At 42.8% G+C, this 21,550-nt stretch overlaps 1 protein-coding gene across 1 annotated transcript; it reads right to left on the minus strand.

Annotated features, from left to right (window-relative positions):
• Nucleotides 1-526: 526 nt before the first annotated feature.
• LOC105070084 (prolactin-inducible protein homolog) lies at nucleotides 527-5,160 on the minus strand. Its single transcript, XM_010956405.3, has 4 exons — nucleotides 5,026-5,160; nucleotides 3,022-3,127; nucleotides 1,087-1,201; nucleotides 527-763 (listed from the first exon to the last, which is right to left on the minus strand). Exons 1-4 carry the CDS (start codon nucleotides 5,118-5,120, stop codon nucleotides 639-641), a joined length of 441 nt encoding a protein of 146 aa, XP_010954707.1. The 5' UTR covers nucleotides 5,121-5,160; the 3' UTR covers nucleotides 527-638.
• Nucleotides 5,161-21,550: the final 16,390 nt, after the last annotated feature.

Genomic DNA, 21,550 nt, shown 5'->3' on the forward strand with positions numbered 1-21,550 from the left:
TGCCCAAATGCCCTCTGCCCACTTTGTGCCCCTTGTCTCAGGAAGCGCTCTCTGGCCCTCTTTGGTGGAGCACCTCTGGGCCGCTTCTGCTTTTCAGCTTCTTATGCCTCCCATGCAGCACAATGTGCCCAAACATCACTTAGTCCATCATTTTTCACTGGTTGAAAAGAAGCAACTGAATAGAATAGAATACTGTTGTTTATTCCGGGGACCCTCGGACTCAGACTCGGCCCCTGACTCTGCTGTGCGCAGGGTGACTCCCATCTCCTGGGATCTGGAGGACCAGGGAGTCGGGAACCTTGGGTGCTATCCAGGCTCTGCCCCTTGATTGCTGTGAACTTTAGGGCCACCCTATCTGGGAGAGTGACCCCTCTCTTCTCTGTTTCTTCTTCTCTCCCTCCTTATGGACAGTGAGAACCCATAAACTGAGTAAAGGCCCTCTGGAAGAACAAAGTTCTAAAGATTCTGGCTATTCTGAGGCTCCTCTGGGTTAGATTTTGGAGGGAAGACATAGCAGAACACAGAGAAGCTGATGAGAAGTTTATTTTACAGACCATAGCAGATACCCCAGCCAACTTTCCTTGGAGGAAACCACCTGGGCGGGGGTGGATGCCGAGAGACAAAGACTTCCATTAAAATCAGCCAATGGTCAAGGTCTTAGTGACAGAAAAGCGGTTTGCTTCAATGGGTATCACCGCCTTATCCTGGGGGCAGATATTCAGTACTCGAACAACATCGATCACTGTTGTTATTTTTGCGGTGCCTAAAAGAGACAAGGAAGGACAAAGATCATCTCTGGTAACACCCTAACTCCCAATTCCCTAACTTTTCTACTAGAATCGGGCACCTCCCCAGTGAGGTTCAGTTTCCCCAAATCATTTGCAAAGATACCTCCTTTAGTAGCTTTCCTCACAAACCCCTCACCCTTTGAACCTGGGCATAGTCCCTGTGTTCTCTGCACCTCTGCTTCCCTCCCTCCCCCTCTGCATGTCCACCCTGAGCTTCTGATTCAGATCTGGAGCCGCATTTCTTTCTGGTTTCCCTCCCTGGTGGATAATTCTTCCTTTGGATGACTCCTATACTTACTGTTGGCTTGAAAGTCCCAGTAGAAGGTTCTTGGATAATCTTCACAGAGGCAGCTGGTGTATTGATAGTTAAAAGCACCTTCAATCGAAACGTTGCTTTTGAGGTAAGATTTAATCTGGGGGGAGAGGATCCAGTGTTAGACTGGGGATGGAGAAGGGAGAGAAAGACAAGAAAGGGTGGAGGAGGAGGAAGACATCCTTAGTGGGTGAAAAGTGGGGATGGAGGTGGGCCAGAGACAAAGGGGGTCCTCTTCTGGAGTATCATTTTGGGAGCTTAGGTCTAGGTCAGAAATTTTCTGTCATTGTGTCCTCGAATTCCTGCTTTAGCAGGGTGGGTCTGGGGCTTGGGAGGGAAGAGGTCACAGGGCCCGGGGAGCTCATCCCGGGGTGGGGGTTCATCTGGGGAGCCGGGGAGCAGAGTGCCTTGGTTCCCCAGCCAGGGCTTTAAGGAACTGGCCTGTGATCACAGCCTGGCTGCTTGGGTGTGAAAGACAACGCCAGGCTGTATTGCCAGACCGTGACCAAACCCCAGCTGAACTCCTCTCAACCTTTGTGATTTTTGGTAATTAGTAGGTAGATTTTAAAAAGATCTCTATTTTATTGTACTAGCATTGTTCTTAAAACATAGTCTTATTAATCACAGCAGCACAGCATTACATCTCATGTTGCTTTGTTGATTCAACACATTTTTTTACACCTGTCACTTTCTCGGGAGTGAAAATAGGCTTTTCTTATCTATCACCACCAGAAACTACCATTATCACAAAACTTTTACGCCCACGTTCTCATTCCTTTTTTCATCTGTGGTTATGACAAACAAAACACAAAATTGAAAAATTGTGATTCTCCCTCCCACCCCAAATTAACATACATAGTTCATATTCTTGGACTGTAAACAGAAAACCTTGACAAAGCAGCTGTGTTATTCTTTGCTCAGTGATCAGAAATCTTCCTCTTACAGGTGTGGGGCCATTTCTAGAACGTAGTTTAATCAATAGCAATCCTCATGCTTCCAATTTTGTTTTTTGTTTAGTCGTTGTCTTTAAATATCATTTAAGTTAGGAAGCTCATGCTGTAGGAAGAGGAGGTGGGAGAGATGCGTGGGTCTTGGCCCTGGAACCGGGGTGGCCAACAAGGGGCAGATCGTGTGTCTGGGACAGTATCTGAGATGTGCAGAAGGACACACTCTTCCCGGGGGGAGAGTTTCCGTGGGTTCAGTCCGCACGGGTCCCTTTCCACGTGGCCCAGAGCAGTCAGACAAGAGCGAGTCTTATGTACATTATTATTTGAGATCTGATCTAGGTCAGGGTTGGGCCTCCCTCCCACAACTGCTGAACTGGAAGAAAGGGAGGAGGAGAGTGTGGTTTCCTTATCAGAGAGGGGAGGCTGGAACAAGGGTCAGCTTCTGATGACAGAGCCAAAACGCAGAGGATGAGTCAGGTAAGAGCCAGCACTGTTGGGAGCTTCCAGAAGAGGAGTTTCACGGTCTGCCCGTATCTCTTCTCCCCACCTGCCTCCACCTGCTGGAGAGGGTTGCGGTTTTTCATTCTGAGAACCCTTCTCCCTTCACCTCAAACACTTATCCCCAGTACCCTGGAGGAACTCTTACGAATCCTGCCCCAGCTCTTACACTTTTTTCTCTCTTCTCCCTCTTAACTGTGCTTTTCTCGTCACCCATCCTTCCTTCTCCTCCCTCCGACACTTCTCCGGATCAGGGTTCCTTCGTCTGTAAAATGAGAATAGTAGTCAGCCCTGAGCTCCCACGATCCTCCTGAGGCTCCAGGGGCACATGTGAGAATTGGGAATATGAGGATTGGGATTCATTGAACTGTAAATTATAATACGCAGTGTTAAAGTGAGAGGTTCACCTCACTGTACTCGTAATTAAGAAATTAAAGATTTCTTTCAAGTTTGGGTCTCCCAGGCCTCTACTTACCACCATACATTCTCTGAATTGTGTGGCAGCTCTAAGAATCACAGTGACCTCTTCATTTGCCGTTGCCTTTTTGGGCAGCTCCACATCCATTATTATCGCCTTTCGACTGGTTTTGGGAAGAGAGAAGCAGGGCAAAGATCAGAGATCAGTTCACAGGACAGAGGGGTGGCAATGAGCAGGGCGGAGGGAGCACAGGGGGTGGACGGGGAAGAAGAGGACGGAGGCGGATCAGCTACTGAGCATCAGAATCTCCTGAACTTTTGATTTTAGGTACTTCGGTACAGATTCGTTTTGCTTAGTAAAGCAACTTGGATTCTTTATTTAAAACTGAGCATTTTCTTTCCTTCCATTGATAAAAAATAAAGAAAAAGAAGAAAAGTACAATACCATACATCATTTCCTAATAAAATCTTACAGGTTCTGCTGATTGTCCACTGAGTGGGAGGGCTCAAGTCATCATTAGTAGAAAATTTCTTATCAACAGAATCACATTAAACCATAAACATCTCAGTGGACTGGAGGAGTCCTAGGACCATTCTTGAAGATCCTCCTCCTTTGGTTCCTGGTGGTGCCTAGGAATTTGTATTTCTTTAACTCTGTGGGGATTTGGACACATGGCCACATTTGAGAACTTTAGATACCACTCTCCATTCAGGCCACGCATCACAATCTGGTAGGAAAAGGCAATGGAGGCAAAGAGCAGAGCCAAATATTCCTCTTCAGTGAAGACTGGGTTTAGGACCAGGGGAGTAGTTTTCTCTTTCCCAGGAACTCCTGGCAAAACTCCTTTGGGTGGGACAGGAGGGAACTCAGTTTCTTAACTTCTAGTGCTTAAAGCACCTGAGATTTCAGAGAGATTCCCTCTCTTGTGCCAGTTGCTTTGGTGCTCAGTGCACAGGGAAGGGGTGTGAAGACGTAAGTGCCTTCGAAATTCATCCCATATGTAAATGCGTTTGGGACTGATGGGATGACCAGTTTAGCTGGAGTGACTGATCATCCCAGTTTGCCCAGAAGTGAGGAGCTTCCTGGGATGAGGGGCTTTCAGTGTTAAAACCAAGAATTTCCATGATAAATTGGGGTAGCTGGTCACCCTAATTAGCACAGTTTATTTCAACAACTTGCTGCCCTTCAGGGCTAAGTAGAGTGATACCTGTATCCGAACCTGTCCCGACTCAGTGTTTCTTGGGGCACCTGTCTCAGTTATACCAGCTTGTCAGAACCCTGGATGGTTTCTTCCAGGGCAGGATATCTGGTCACCCTACGACGGAGTACCACCAGAATCACAGTCCAGAAACCCAGCATTCCAAACCCTGTTCCTATAGAGGAAACTCCCTAAGTGGTCCTGCTCTTCCCTAGACTCTGGCTTCCTTCCTACTTCATTTTGCTTTCCTCAGTTTTCCTGCTTTTGTCAAACATGTACCCTTGATGAGCTAGCTTCTGAACCTGTGCTCCCAGGTCCCAGTGTTTGTAGGGGCGAGTGGTCCTTGACTTCATCTTTGGGCTGCAGGATAGGAAGGATGTCTAAGCTGCTGGATTAGCTCAACCTCAGACCATGGGGCCAAGGATCAGTGACCATGGCCTCTAATCCTTCACTGAGTCCTGCCAAAGCTATTGTTTAAACTCACAGACCTGCTAACCTTCTGTTCTTGAGGGAAAGGTGTGAGAAGGTGAAGTTTGCAGAGCAGAAGTCTAACAAAGGTGTTGATTATGTACAGAGTGTGGATCAAAGCTTTAGAGCAAGACTAATTGTTAATCACAGCCTATATGTACACTGGGAGCCTTATTTCCACGGGCAATGTAGAGGCACCTGGTAGAAGTATGAGGGGCATTGATGGTGCTTCCTAAGAGGAGAGAAGTAGGACTCGGCATGGGGTTCATGACAGCTCCTGGGACTAGAGTTCTGGGAAGCTAAAGTTTTCAAGAAGAAATAGGCAGATTTCTAGGCTAGGAGAGGAGCCCTCCTTGAAAGATTTTTTTTTTTGTGAAAAGAAAGGCTTGGCTTACGTGTCTTCCTGAGCTTCATTGGTCCCCAGCTGCAGGCAGAGAATCAGGAGCAGGGCAGCAGGGCTGGCCCTGAGCAGGAGATGGAGACAGCGCATGCTGGAGGAGGCAGAATGTGACGGCGTCCTAGAGAAGTCGGATCCTAGGTGCTTAGCACACTCTTTATACGCAGATCAAGGAAGTGGGAGAGCTGCCAAGCAGATCCACGTTGTCAATCACGCAATTACCCTTTCCACTCGGTCTTTCCTTGTTGAGCTAAAGTTTGTTTTCCTATGGAAAAAGTCAATATTCAGCTAGGATGTTAGTCTGAGAGAGGAGTTAGTTTAGCCCTCCTCATTTTGTCACTATAGGAGTTTCTCAGAATGGCCAGGACCTCAAAAGATACACCAGCTCTTCCCTAGTTTACAGAAATGTTTTTCCTCCTCATCATTATATGCCTGTCTATCCTGCTATATGTAGCCTTAGCTTCAGTCACTGATCCCTTCTTTGGAGCCAAAGAACCAGCTGTGGTAGCACATTTGAGGTCACAGCTCTAGGACACGTTTGCTTGATCTCCTTATAGTAAATTCAAGAAGGCATATTGTTCAAATGATTTCTTAGAGAGCTAGGGTGATCAGGGCTTCCCCAAGGGCCACTGCCAATCATTTGGGGGCAGAACTAGAGACGGGCTGCTCTGAATGATGGAAAAGTGAGGCCATAGTACTGGGTGACATGAAGATGTTTGTGATTGTTGAGTCCTTCTTAACTTCAGGGGTAATGACAGTGACCTCAGATGCCCAAGATCACCAGCTACCTCAGAGTCCCCAGTGCAGGGCAATATTCTAACCCTAGACAATTCCTCTAAATAGCTGGCATTCCCAAATCAGACACCTTGGCACCAAAGATTCTGCTTATGTCATATAGCCACTTTCTTGTACTTGTCTTACAGCACAAGGTGCATAGGAAGACCCACAATGGGAAGGATTCTCTCCATTAGAACAGAACCCAAACAGTATCCAGGAGCTTTCTCTAGCCTTGGAATGAGAGGATTCTCTTCCTGTGGATGAGAGGGAGACTGGCTCTTGCTGACACTGGCATTGTTATACTTTTCTGTATTCAATTAAATCTATTCTTTAATCTATGATATATGACATTGTGGAATTTGTTCCTATCCTTTGCGTGACAGATGGCAGTGCAGGAAGATTCTCTCTGGCATGAAAGTGAAAACCAGAGTTCTGGGAGTTACCTATGTGTATTTCTACAGCCAGATTTCAAACTAAAGTCTAAATATATGCCTCTGTTTCTGAATGTATCCTTGTAAATTACTCTGCTTGCTCATTCTACTCCTGTATTTCCCTGCTCATTCCTGTGAACTTGACATTGTTTATGCTATTCCTCACTTAGGATTTCAGCTATTATTGTGATCCCATGTGATCCCATATTTTCTTCTTTATTTCTGTTCCATGTACTCAAATACAATGGTTCATTCCACCTCACCCTGGCCACAGTGGACCTCCTTTATAGATGTTCTCCAACATTGTAATTTTCTTCACACTCGCTCCTTACTTGATAATTTCCTTCAGACGGACATACTAGCTGAGATCAATGAAGAAGTAAGGCAAAAGAATCCAGGAAGTGTCCATGTGGGAAAATCGAGGAGGAGCCCTTTCCTGAGGTTTAATTCCCTTTGAAGGCACTGTTCCATCCTTGAGGACTTAACCTCCTCCATACTCCCAACAAGGCAGTGCTCCAAAAGGGGCAGCTGACCATGGGTTGAGAGAAATTATTGAATCTACATTCTCCTTCCCATAGACCAACAGGAAACTACAATATTTAGAACCTTCAGTGCACATGACAAATCTTACATCCTATGCAGGTCATGGCTAGTTCAGTGGTTTATTTTTGTATGTCAACCTGGCTAAACCTTGGTACCTAGTTTTCAGTTAAATGCCAGTCTAGATGTCACTATGAAGGTATTTTTAAATCAATAGACATTGAGTAAAGCTGATTACCCTCCATATTGTGGGTGGGTCTCATCCAATCAGTTGAAAGCCTTAAGAGAAAGGACTGCTGTCCCACAAGGAAGAGGAAACTGCCTCCAGAATGCCTTCAGACCTGATCTGCAACACGAACTCTTCCCTGGGTCTTCAGTGTGCTGGCCTGCCCTGCAACTTTTGAGCTGGTCAGTCTCTACAATTACATGAGTCAATTCCTTAAGAAATCTCTCTCTTTATATGTATATATACACACCCGATTGGTTCTGTTTCTCTTTTGAGAACCCTAATACAGCTGGTGCTTGGAAAGGAACAATACGTGTTGAGAGGGTCGGAATTCATACTGGTTAAAAGTATATTTGAAACCTTGGGGTGAAATCAGGTTCTAAACCCATGACACAGGAGACATTTCACATGGGAAGGGCAGACGAGGAGCAGAGAAGATATATTGTGTAGGCACATCGTGCTGAATTCTCAGTGCCATTTCGCTGGGCTTCAGGATGTTTCAGTGTCACTTAAATATGTGGTGAAGTCCTGAGATATAAGACAGATTATTGCCTATTGAACATAATTTTGAAAGGTACTGCATAATGATATTTACCTCTATTTTCATTAAAAAAAAATTTTTTTAAGTGATAGTGATAGTCACATCTTGGTCAAAGATGTCATGAAAAATGATGGCCACGGAATAATGGAACATGGTGAGGATGGCTTAAGGGCCAGTGTGAATGACCATAATCTGCCTTTCACTCCATCAGGTATGTTTGATTACAGGGCTCCTGGCTATGTTAGCCTGATTTGAATGTTTACAGACAATTGGTTAGTAATTCTGACTTAAACAACAATGTATATTTATCTTAGAAAGTGATGTGGTTTGAGAGCCATTAAGCCAGTTAATCATCACAATCTCGTTTTCTCAGCACCCAAACTGCATGGAAGATCAGGGCAGAGATGAACAATACCAGGCAAACCTTGCAGCAGTGTGTTACCTTATAAATTTTCACTGGATTTAGCTTAAAATCAGGAACTGGGCAAATACATCAGGCAAAAGTCCATATGTCCCAACTCTGGTCCACAGTTGACACAGAGGTATTAGTATTCATGGGGCTGAAAATATCTGAAAAGATCAATATTTCATGGGCAAGATAGAATCTAAGTAGCTACCGCAGTTCTGCAGATGGTATGTATGAGTGTTTTCAAAATGTTATTTATGACAAAAGTTTTAGGATACATTATCTTCGTCCCCATGTTCTTGCTTAGAAAACCAATCTAGCAGATGGCTCCTAAAGGGAAAAAAATGAAACCAAAATTGTCATGTCCTTTAAGTAATGACCAAGTCTAGTAGGTTTAAGAAACCGGATAGAGGTCAATAAAATCAGATTGTAAACAACTCAGGAGGCTGGCAGCAGATGTGCTCAGGTGCACAGGGAAAGGATTAAGGATTTGGGAGAAGCTTGCCACAGGCTAAATTTGCAAAGAGAAAGGTAACCCAGGGCCTGACAGGATTCATGAAAAAGGAAGTTAAGGGGTGACCAAAAAAGGGGGTTATAGAAGTCAACACACATTGAGCACATACTATGTGCATGGCATTGTGCTAAATAGCTCACATATATTAACCCACTTAATTATCACAACAACCCCATGAAGTTTCTAGTTTTATCCCATTTTACAAATAGCAGATAAATAAATTGAGCCCAAGTCACACAGCCAGCAGCTGGTGGAGCCAACTTTAGATCCAGATTGTCTGGACTCTGAAAGCTTTGTTTTGTAATATTGAGAACCTCTTTCAGGAACAGAATACAAACTTACCAGTAGGAAATGCAGGCCCTTGAAAGAGGCTGTCAGTGAGGGGTCCTGAGTCTTCACATCGTTAACTTTGTTGTGAGATCAGCTTTGGGTGGAGCCAGAATTTGAACACAGGCCATCTGTTTCTAAAACCTGGGCTTTTAATGATTCTACTGCCTATTGGTGAGTCCAAGGCCCCAGTGAGGCCTCCCAGATACTAACAGGGGGGCCTAGAGAGGGGAGATGCAGACCCACCATCACATACATTTTGCCTTCTCTGACGGATCATTCTAGGGTGTTTCTCCACAAAGGTGAACAATCTCAGCATTCATCCTGTCCGTCTCTCTACCCATCATCCCCCTAATCCTTCAGATAATCCATTCAACAAATATGGATTAAGCACCTATCATCACAGAGAGGTTTAGGTTCTGGGCGTGCAGAGATGGGCAGGACAGAGTATAATGGGGAGGCAGTCAAAACAACACATTTAATGGGCCGTGATTGGCATTGTCATAATTGTTTCTGTTTATTGAGGACTACTGAGTATTTTGCAGGGTTAAATGTTGCCAGCAGCCTTGGGACCTATTTCTGTCTGTCCATACATTTTCAAAAGCATCCAAACACAACATACCTGAGAACAATGAACTACGAATTTGATTAAAAAGTTTTAAATAATATCATAGATCTTGACTGCAGTTACTCTCTTAGAGGGGATGGAGAATTTCTATACATTATATTCCATGGGCTCCTTTCTTAATGTCTTCCTCCATCCCCACATTTCTCTCTTATTGATGGTTTCTAGAGATTTCCCCTTGTTCCTCACCTGTGTTGTGTGCCCCCCACCATGGTGCTTCCTTGTTTTTATCGCCTTTTTGTACACTGAGCACTTTGACTTATGAGCCTCCCTCCCACTGTGAAAGACCTCAGAAGTAGAGTTCAGTTCTCTTTGTCTCCTTTCTCATGAGAATCACATACCCTGGAATTACTGTGCATAGCTTTTTCAAATACCAAAAACAACAGGAAGAACAAATACTTACTGAGCATTTCCTGTCAGACTCTATTCTAAGTGCTGAACATAATTAATTCACCTATTCCTTAAACAATCATATAATTTAAGTATTATCCCCATTTCATGGATGAGGAGTTTGAGGTCTAGAGAAACAAAGTAAATTGCTCAAGGTTGCAGAGTTAGTAACTGACGGCATGGGGGTTCAGAATTAAGTTGTCTGATACCAGAGTCTAAGTCCGTAAGCACATTTACTGTCTCTTAGTGTAACAACATTACAGTTGAGGAAAGGAAACTCAACAGAATTTCAATAAGTTGTTCAAGACATACACCCAACAATTAAAAAGGTGATATTCAAACGAAGACAGAAGCAAACCCAGAGTTGATATTCATAATGATTATATTGCCTTCTAATTAATAAAAGCACAAGTACTATAGAACTTGCACAAAGAACATTTAACTCATACTGAGGATGTAATTAATTACCAGAGGAGGCTGCATCCCAGTTGAGTTTTGAAATGTTGCACTGTGAATCAAAACCAGCCTGAGATAAGTGTGTGTGTGTGTGTGTGTGTGTGTGTGTGTCTGTGTGTGTCTGTGTTTTAGCAACAGTAATGCTAACTGCCTTAAAACCTATCAAGAGGTGAGAGAGGGCAGGAGTATGGACTATATTATTAAAAACTCTGTCATCTTTTAAAAAATTTTTATTTGTTTATTTAATTTTTATTGAAGTATAGTTGGTTTCCAATATTGTGTTAGTTTCAGGTGTATAAGTGTTAATTTTAGGCATACAAGTCAGATATATATATGTATATGTATATTATGTATATTTCAGATTCTTTTCCATCATAGGTTATTACAAGATATTGAATATGGTTCCCTGTGGTATACAGTAGGTGCTTGTTGTTTATCTATTTATAGATATGTTGTTTATTTATATAGTAGTGTGTATCTGTTAATCCCAAACTCCTAATTTATCCCTCCCCCTGCCCCTTTCTCCTTTGGTAACCATAAATTTGTTTCGTATGTCTGAGTCTGTTTCTGGTTTGTAAATAATTTCATTTTGTATCATTTTTTAATGATTCCACATATAAGTGATATCATATAATATTTGCCTTTGTCTAACTTACTTCACTTAATATGACAATCTCTGGGTTCATCCATGTTGCTGCAGATGGCATTATTTCATTCTTATCTATGGCTGAGCAGTATTCCATTGTAGATACACACCACATCTTTTTTATCCAGTCATCTGTTCATGGCCACTTAGGTTGGTTCCATGGCTTGGCTGTTGTAAATAGTGCTGCTGTGAACATTGGAGTGAGTGTATCTTTTCATATTAGAGTTTTCATCTTTTCCAGATATATGCCCAGGAGTGGGATTGCTGGATCATATGGTATGTCTATTTTTGGTTTTTTTAAGAAATCTCCATACTGTTTTCCGTAGTGGCTGTACCAATTTACATTCCCACCAACAGTTTAGGAGGGTTCTCTTTTTTCCACATCCTCTCCAGCATTTATTATTTGTAGGCTCTTTGATGATAGCCTTTCTGACTGGTGTGAGGTGTTCTCTGTAGTTTTGATTTGCATTTCTCTGATACTAGCGATGTTGAGCATCTTTTCATGTGACTGTTGGCCATCTATGTGTCTTCTTTGGAGAAATATCTATTTAGGTCTCCTGACCATTTTTTGATTGAGTTTTTTTGATATTGAATTGTATAAGCTGTTTGTATATTTTGGAAATTAACCCCCTGTCAGTTACATCATTTGCAAATATTTCTCCCATTCTGTAGGTTGTCTTTTCATTTTGCTTATGGTTTCCTTCGTTGTGAAAAAGCTTTTAAATTTGATTAGGTCTCATTTTTTTTTTCTTTTATTTCTTTTGCCGTGGGGGACTAATCTAAGAAAATATTGCTATGATTTACGTGAGAAAATGCTTTGCCTGTTTTCTGTTCTAGGAGTTTTGTGGTGTCATGTCTTATGCTTAGGTCTTTAAACCATTTTGAGTGTATTTTTGTGAATGGTGTGAAGGGATGTTCTAATTTCATTGATTTATATGAGGCTGTCCAGCTTTCCCAACACAACTTGCTGAAGAGACTATCTTTTCTCCATTGTATATTGTTGCCTTCTTTGTTGAAGATTAGTTGACTGTAGTAGCTATATGGGTTTATTTCTGGAGTCTATTCTGTTCCATTGATCTATTTGTCTATTTTTGTACCAATACCATGCTGTTTTGATTACTGTAGTTTTGTAGTATTGTCTGATGTCTGGGTGGGTTATGTCTCCAGCTTTGTCCCTTTTCCTCAAGGTTGCTTTGGAAATTCTGAGTCTTTGATGGTTTTATATAAATTTTAGGATTATTTATTCTGGTTCTATAAAAAATGTCATGGGTAATTTGATAGGGATCACATAAAATCTGTAGTTTGCCTTGAGTAGTATGGCCAAGTTAACAATATTAATTCTTCTAATCCAAGAGCATGGGATATTTTTCCATTTCTTTACCTTTCATATTAAATAGTCAAAAATGGTACTTATTACTATTTTTAATGGGAGCTCATAGTTTCATTATATAGATGTACCATAATTTTCATAAAGGAAGTATATCAGGGAATTTATCTCAAGTTGGAACCAGATATTATGGCAAAATGTCTTTTGGAGCTTTTCTTAGATTTGAGTGGGTGGCCAAATATTTAATAGTGGTTGATATTACAGGATCCCAACTGGGGAGGAGTTTTGAGGCCTGAATAATGTGGAGAAGTCCCTAGGTGACAAAATCAGGAATACTTGCTTATATGTCAGTAGAAATTTGTGCTTCTGTGAATATTTTATTAGAATTTACAGGATTTCTTCTTGTAGATTTCCTAGGAGAAGATAGGCCATTATTCTCAATGTAGCTTGACCCACACAGTTTTATTCATTCCACACAGCTGTTGACTAAGTCCAGGAACTATTTTGCTTCAAGGATTTATATTTCCTTGCAGAGGGGCATTGACATTTCAGGACACTCTGTGTTTGGTTCTGTGTAAGAACAAGGTACCATCCCACCCCACGGATTGAGTATGCCACCTGTTTCCTCTTCAGTTATTAGGAAGCAGTTTAAACTGCCAAATGTTGGATTTAAATTTGTGATGATTATCTTCTCGGCTTCTCTTTGGAATAATGATAGCTCTCCTTCAGATTTTGTTCCTATTGGGTTAGTGATGCAAGAGTTGGAAGGATTTAGTGATGCAAGTGTCCTCATGCTGCTCCTTGCCAGATGCCATAGTCTTTGCTTGGCTGACATTGTCCTCTCTCTGGGCCATTACACTTACTTATATTATTTGGCAATCTTCAAATTCCTCTTGAATTGTTTTTTTTTTTCATCCTCTCCAAAAGATACAGTATTTCAAAGTTGATGTTACTAGACATTCTTATAAAGCCACATTTTTAAGCACCCATATATTCTAGTGCCCAAGGGGAGAAAACTGTATTCCTCACATTGAGTTATATAAGGTATTATGTTCATGGAAGAATAAAAACTTTAGAGCTACATTCTTTATAGGGATGGAAACCTGGAAAGTTCCTGGTTGGGTGATTCTAGAGAAGAAGGTTAAAGTATAAATGGATCATGGAGGGGAGTCAAATTAGAAAGATTTAGGGTTCAGGAAGGAAGACGTCTGGATGGCTCAGGTCCAGAAGAACCCAAGTTTGGCACACTCTGTTTGCAGCCCAGAGTAGAAGCGGTTGAATACTATGGCCAGTAGGCCAGTGTTGGGCTAATTGTATCTTTAAAAATAAAACAGATTGCTGGACTCCATACCTATAGATTTTGATTCAGAAATTTTATCAAATGACGTTTGATATTTGTATATAACCCTGTAGGAGACTCTAATGTACCATCAGTGATGTAGATAACCTGAAATATATAGAGTCAAGGGCCATATTCTTAAGGAGTAGAAGTCTGAATGAAGCCTGAAAGTTAAAAAGATAAGCAGAAAGATGGATATTTCACTACATGATCTAAAACAAACCTAAAGATATTATAACCCTGCACTGAGGTTCAATCCATTCTCCCCGATGATAGTTCTTACAGAGTTTTTAGTTACGAATTTAGGCTGAAGCTCTAATGAGGTTGGAGTTTTAGAATTAAGTAGACTGCAGTTTCTCAAATCTCCGGTAAATGAGATCTGAGTGAGCAGTTAATATAAAATCAGCAATGAGGCCCATCTTAGAGATCTGAATCAAAATCTGTGGTGATGCAGGGTTTTGGCATTTTAAAATTTAGATTATTTTACTTCTGTTTCAAATATACATATTGCTTGTTAAGGAAACAGTTTGACATGATATCTGCATGATTTTAATGACCTTGGAGTAAGCTATGTGGAAGCAAGACTGAGAGATGCACGTACCTTATACAGAATCTGTGTTCCAAACAACCCAAGCTTCTGAATGTCCTGAACATGGTTTGTTGTCACCTTTGACAGCATTCTTTTGTAATCCACATCCAATCCAATCTACCAGTAAATTCTGTGGTCTCTACCTTAATCTGTGTTATCACTTATATGCTGAATCTTTTTAAAAAAAGGACACAAATGAACTTATTTACAAAGCAGAGACTGAATTACAGACATAGAAAACAAACTTATTGTTACCAGAGGGGAAACGGGGCAGGGAGGGGTAAATTGGGAGTTCAGGATTTGCAGATACTAACTACTATATATAAAATAGATAAACAACAGGATCCTACTGTATGGCACAGGGAACTATATTCAATACTTTGTAATGGCCTATAATGAAAAAGAATATGAAAAGGAATATATACATTTGTATAAATGAATCACTATGCTGTACATCAGAAACTTACACAACATTGTAAATTGACTATACTTCAGTTAAAAAAAAAATCTAGAATGCTATCTCCAATGCCACCACTTTAGTCAAGCCCTAAGCCCCCTGTCGCTTGGAGAACTGTAATATTTTCTAATTGTTCTCCTTGCTTCTGCCTTTGCCCTCATGTATTCCATTCCATGGATCGCAGCTAGAGTGTGATCCTTAAAAAAAAAAAAAAATCAGATTTTGAACTACCCCTTCAAACAATAACAACAAATAGCAACAAAACTCTTCCTGGTGGCTTTCCATCATGTGTAGAACAAATTTCAATTCCCCTCCCCTGTCATGGCCTAGGAAGCCCTAGGAGACCTGATCACTACTGAGTTTTCTAATTTCAGTAACTGTCACTGTTCACTTCCTTATTCTGCTTCATTTGTCCTGTTCTTCTTGCTCTCCTTTGAACAAACCCAGGTGAACTCTTGCCTCGGGGCCTTCACACTGCATGGTAACCTCTCCCTTGGGTGTATGAATGGCTGGTTCACTCTGCTCACATGTTTACTTTCAGGGAGACCTTCCTTCGTAGCCTTGTTTCAGTGATCACTTCCAGACTCCTCACCCTTTGCCTTGCTTTGTTTTTCTCCGGAGCACTTATTACCTAGCGTATTACTATGTATTTCTTTATGATTTGTCCCTTCAAATAAGATACAAGTCTTAGGGGGCAAGGAATTTCTTTCTCTCATTTCATGCTTTTGCAGAAGGCATAGAACAGCAACTGTCAAATAACAGACAATCTTGAAAATTCCACGTAATCCCGCAGCTTTTTGGCATCTCCTGGGGGTGTTTGCTGAGAACTTCATACACCCTGCCATTCAGATCCCTCTGGGCTGGGAAGCAGCCTTCCCAAGCATTTATTCATACTAAAGGAAGAGAACAGTGAGAAGAAATTGAGGCCTAAGGGAGACTGTCATGTGCAAAAACAAGAAAACCTTGAAGTTTCCTACCCTCCCAGCCTGGCCTGCCCGGAAGAATGGAACCTTCCATTAATCCTGTTCAAGGGACTGGTTCTCCACCTTTGGTAGGTACCTTGTTTCATGTTCACTCCTCTACCCTCTTCCCTCCTAGCATCTGGCTCTTTCCAGGCATCTTGGGGCAGCAACCTTGGAACAGAGGTTTCATTGTCTAGAAACTGGTGAAGCAGCTTGTTCTATGTCGTATCTCTTCGCCATTTCCCCCTCGCCCAGCAACCAGGGGGTCAGAGAGCCAGATGGAGGAGCGAGGCTCTCTGGTTCCAGACTCCACTCCTGTTGGGAGGTGTGAGCATTCCTCCCCTTTCTTAGATCTACGCAGTAAGCTTACATTTCTAAAGGATTTGTTCAAACTTTCAGTTCCAAAAGTGTGCTGGCCCTCCCATGTGCCGTGGGAGTCTTTCCCTGGGGACCTCCGTGGTTCCTGATGAGTTCATTGTGTGTGGAGCAGAGAGCAGACAGGGGACCGAGGTGAGGACTGAGAGACGGAGCTGGAGGCAGATGGAGGAAGGAGGGGCTCTGGTTCATTTTCATCGAGGAAACCGAGTCTCTGGGACTGAGCTGGGGGTGGGGTGTGATTTCTGCCTCCATTATCCAAACCCGGCAGAGAGAGGATTTCAGAGCAGGGTATCTCAGAGGTACAGATAGCTTCATGTCCCTCTGGAATGGGAAAGAGACATGTTCCAGCCCCTTTTTAACAACGAGGTAGAAGACGCCAGTGTGTTTTTGAGCTGGGAGTCTGGGAGGAGATGGAGGAGGAGAGCCTATCTGGCCTTGGACTCAGAGCTACAGCACCCAGTTTAAAGGTAGCTACTAAGGAAGGATGAGGAAGAAGAGAGGGCTTCTGTTCCCTCTTAAGATTCTAAGCCAGGAGGTCATCTGAAAATACACACACACGCACACGCACACGCACACACACACACAGAGTTGCTGTCCCGCAGCCAACACGCACACACATGTAATCACACACAGCCATACTTGTACACAGTCCCACTTACAGTCACATCCACACACACCCACACACAGCCACACTCCCACAGTTAGACACACACAGTCATATACACAATCACACACACAGTCATACCCCCCAGTCACACCCCCAGAGTCACCCCCCAACACACACACACACACACACACACACACACACACACAGGGAGTTGGGCTATTCTGTCGGGGAAAAAGGGATGATCCTTTCCTTACGTATTAGCACGAGCTTGGCATTTTCATATGGTTATACCTTTGTCTCACAAAACCCCCTAGGAAATATGTATTATTAAACCAGCATTGCAAGTTAATTTACCTAAGGCGATACAGGTAGTAAGTGGCCAGACTAATCTAATGTCTGGATCTCTCTGATTGCAAAAGCCGCCCTCTCATTACACCGTGCTTCCCCTCACAGTTAAAAATTACGGTTCAATCTTTGTGGACCACCTCTGCTCCTAGAATTCAGGACTCGCATCTAACACAGCAGCTCAGCTAAGCCCGGGAGGATAAGCAGGCTTGTTCTGTGGCTTCTGAAGGGATGGGAGGAGGCGGTAGTTTGGGTTTCTTCAGACCAGCTGGCAGGTGTTCCCAACACACCCTCTTAACCTTTCGGGGTGCCCTTTTAGACAGAGTCTCCTACAGGAAAAATCAACAGGATCTGCCCAGTGGCTCCTGTCAGGGACATGTCTCCAGGGCAGGGGACAGGCTGTTCTTCCTGGTTTTGCACACTATGTAATGTCCTTGTGTCAGAGGTTAGTTTAATCCACGTGCCTTCCCTCTCTGGCCATTTTAACCACTTCAGTCACAGTAAACAATTGCTGTTCCCGACTTTCCATTTGCCAGCCTGGCACTGCCCGGACCCAGGCCCCATGCCCTCTCACCCAACCCTGTCTTCTGCCTTGTGGAATCTGCAGGGACTGGACTCCAGACACTTTCCCCGGTTAAGTCTTTGGGGCTCTGGGTGTATGGGCGAAAACTTGCTGATAGACACACCCCTGCTTCCGGCAGGGAGCAGGAGCTCGGTCCATCTTGGTTGCACACAGAGAGAGCTTCCCACACTTCCCTAAAAACGTCTGCTTCTCAGCCCTGGACACATTTTGAAAGAATTTAGAGAGACGATTGATATGAGAGCTATGGCATTTCTGCCCAGTTTCGTCATTCCACCCCGTTGAGTGTGGCCAGTCCATCCTGTTTTGCCCGGAACGTTCTCAGTTTTGGCACTGAAAGTGTTTTGTCCTGGGAAAACCCCTTGCTCAAGGGCAAACCGTGGGAAACCTCACTCCCTCTTCTGTCGCAGCTTCTGGCTCACTGTGTCCTTCAGCTCTTAGGATAATTTCCAAGGACCTCAGTCGGCTAAAAATACGATGGTGCCAGGGAAGCGCTAAAATAACCACCCCAGAATTGCTGTCTTCCTCTGGGACACAGCCCTTTACCGCTCTGTCAGAGCCTTTGCTGCCATGGCCTTTCAGCTCAAACGGCAGAACTGGCCCCATTCATTTGCTTTCCTTCTCTCTGTGAAATGAACCCCCCCCCCCCCAACGAAACACCATGGCAAAATGAGAAGGACCACTCTATTATTAAGGCTCCCTCTTCTTTTCTGTCTCTTTCCTCCCAACTCCATAGACAAAGACTTTTAAAAATTTGTATTGATGGACATCTTCTTTATTTATAAACTTTCCCCTGCTTCAGATATTACTTTGGTGCTGAAATATCTCAATGTCCAGCCCTGACTTCATTACTGAGTTCCTGACACTCATTCCAATTCCATCTAGACATGTCATTAACTCTTTAACTCAGTGTACCCCAAACATTATCTACTCAAATAATCTCTTCCTCTTGTTGCCAATGCCATTTCCACAGTCTACCTGGAAGGAAAACCAGGGACTCCTCTTTGTGTAGAAAGATGGATCAGTCAGTCATTAACTAACTTGGAAACCTTCCTTGATCTTCACCCACCCTTCTTGCATGTCCTTCTTGGTCATGTTAGTTCACACCCACAACACTTTTCGCTTCAATTACTGTAATATCTTGTAACTGTTGTCTCTATATTCTATTTCCTCCAATTCAAATAATCTTAAAAACTATATCTAAATCAGTCTTTATAAAGGGATGCTCTGATTGGGCCACTTCATTGCTCAAAAATTTGCACAACTCTCTTGCCTATCGAGGTGTGTGAAAATCCCTCGGTCTGTCACTGAAGACCTTCTACCATCTCACCAACTAACATTTACAGGCTCACCTAGTGCCCTCAACGTATAGACCTTATGCTTCCTGGCCACAGCGAGCTTTCCACTGATTCCGAAAGAGGCCCTGCTAACAGAGCTTTGCTAATATTTGCACCTCCCCATGATACTTTTGCATATTTCTCATTTCCACCTGCGTGTCACCTGTACTCCTTGAGGTGTGTTTCACATCCTTCTAATCATTCTAAATTGTTGTCATAACACACATTTTCAACCCTCACTGTTTTGAATCTGCCTTTCGTATGGAACCTACTTCCCTTTGCCTTGCATTATAGTCATCTGCCTACTTGTGTTCATGTTCTGGTGAAGCATAAAGTTCTCAGAGGTCTCACTTCTGCAACACGTGGCGGTGCTTTGCCTGTCACAGGTAGGCAATAAGAAGCTGATCTGTTGAGTAGTGAGAGGTGGGTGGCATTCAGAAAGGTGGAGAGAACAGAAGGGATCTGCGTGGTGGAATGTTTAAGATGTGACCAAAGTTTGTGGGCACAGGAGGAAAGATAACTTACCTTGAATATAGTGAGAAGAGCACAGGGTTTGCTAGTGTGGCCAGAGCAAAGGATTTCTGAATGGGAATTTGGGGAGACAAATGTTAAAAAGCAAATTGGAGCCATATGATAGCAGGCTGCTTCAGGCCCACACCGGTCAGTTTGAGGGCAACCATCTGCCCTCAAATGATGTGATGCAGGACATTCCATTCAAACTCTGTGACAGTTCCCTCCTTGAAATTAGCCAAAACTAGATTTCCGATATATCGAGTGAGGAATAGGCAGTTTTTGGATGTCATTAGTCTACTGTGGGCCATTGTTTTATGCTCTGTCCCTTGCAGGAACAGTATATGATTATTTGCCCTTTCCTCGACCTTGGATTCTGTGGCCAGGAACTAATGACCGGCTAAGTTGCAAGCTTAATACTGATCACTCAGTTACAGATGCTTCTAAATACCCCTGCATGTTAGTAGCCAGCCAGAGTCAAGCATAGTTAGAATACGCTCCCGAAATGTAAGACAAGTAAAAAATGTTTTAAAATCAAAGTAAAACATACATGTTTAAAAAATCAAATAGTATTAGAAGACCTGTACTGAAAACCTTAGGTCCCCACCCTTTTCCCTCCCACATATCCTATCCTGTTTCACAGAGAAGACCAGTTTTAATTTTTCGGATAATTATTTCCTCACCTCTTCATGATAAGCTCATCCTGCTATTGATTGATTTATCACTTTAGATATTTTTGTTCACTTTCTCTTATGATAGGTGTGGATTTAACTCTTTTAGATCTCACTTCTTCCTCTCACTCTCCCTAAAATTATTACTCTTTTACTTAAGTCAGTTTTCAGTGACTATATCATCATTTTTATGAAAACTTCCTTCACTGTGGAGCTAAGTATGCTTTTATTCCTTTCCTGTTTTAGATTTTGAATTTTGCAAAATAAAAGCAATGTTTTTCCATTTGCATGGACGCCTGTATACCTATTTTAAATTCTTTTTACATATCTTCACATATCAGGTGTCATATCAGATAGTCCATTTTTTTTTCTGGAGAACTCCATCCTGGAGTCCACATCTTCCTGCTTCAGTATGAACTGGCTACTCTATCCAGATGGCAAACGTGGAGTTGATGAAGGTAATTAAATTTAGGAATGATTTTCAAGATTAATGAATAGAAAGTAAAGTAGCTGATGAGGTTGAGATGGTTAATTAAAGGAAAATGAATATTCATAATGAAAAATAATCCAAACTGTGCTTATCAGAGTATGAGCTCAGAGCTTCATGTAATACTTTGAGTTCCTTGAGGTCAGGGTCTGTGCTGTATTCTCCTTCCTATCTCTAGTTTCTGGCATAGAGTAGAGCTCGAAATTCTTTATGGAATAGATGAATCTGGTCCAGAGATCTGGGAGAACAAAGGGAGCTCTTACGTTAAAAACTTTGGGATCTGATCATGGGAAGTCACAACTCACACTCAGCACTGGTTGGCCACTTGTGAAGAGTCATGTTGAGTTCTGACCCCTGATCCTCTTCCCCCAGCCCAGACCTCAGAATAAACTGTAGGTGACCAGTTGTAGAAGGTGGAAAAAAAAGAGACACAGAAGTAACTCCTAACTGCAGGCAGCCTATCCTGAGCTACATGGCTCACCCATGCTCTGGGGGAAAAGGAAGGTTATCTTGGGATATTGTCCTAGTTCATTTCCTGAAATTATCCTGAGCCTGGCCCGGCTGTGGTCTGCCAGCATAGGCAAATGATTGATACCTGGTCAGATGAACTTCCTTGATCTCTGGGAGACCTTGGAAAGAAGAGGGCAGGACAGCATGCTAGTCGTCACCATGGCAACTGCCAACCCCTGGAGGGATTGAATGAGATGACCTCTGGCAAGGAAAGGATTATGAGGAAAATACTAAAGGGAGGAATTAGGGTTCTCAGCCCTCCAAGGTGGCCAATGTTTCTCTAGTGGCAGGGATGAGAATTTGAGAAAAACATTTCTCATCATCAAAATATCTGAGCCCTACTTCCTGCCTTCCCAGTGTGGGTTTACCTTTGGAGCTCCTCATCCTTCACTAGGTAGAGAGAAGAGCAGGGGGACTGGCTAGGTCATCCCCTGAAGGAAGTGCTCCCTTCTCCATAGGCAAAGGCATCACACCCCTGGATGTATGCATGCTATCTAAAGAGGTGAGAAAGGAGTAGAAGTAGTTGCTCACCCCTCTGACTCAGA

This window comes from Camelus bactrianus, chromosome 7 (assembly GCF_048773025.1).
Source record: "Camelus bactrianus isolate YW-2024 breed Bactrian camel chromosome 7, ASM4877302v1, whole genome shotgun sequence".
In the NCBI taxonomy this organism is placed as follows: Eukaryota; Metazoa; Chordata; class Mammalia; order Artiodactyla; family Camelidae; genus Camelus; species Camelus bactrianus.

Coding starts and splice junctions, on each gene's coding strand:
- LOC105070084 (XM_010956405.3), bottom strand. CDS start 5,120: ATGCGCTGTCTCCATCTCCTGCTCAGGGCCAGCCCTGCTGCCCTGCTC. Junction 1,202..3,021: donor AATTCAGAGAATGTATGGTG/GTAAGTAGAGGC, acceptor CTCTCCCCCCAG/ATTAAATCTTACCTCAAAAG. Junction 764..1,086: donor CTGGGACTTTCAAGCCAACA/GTAAGTATAGGA, acceptor TGTCTCTTTTAG/GCACCGCAAAAATAACAACA.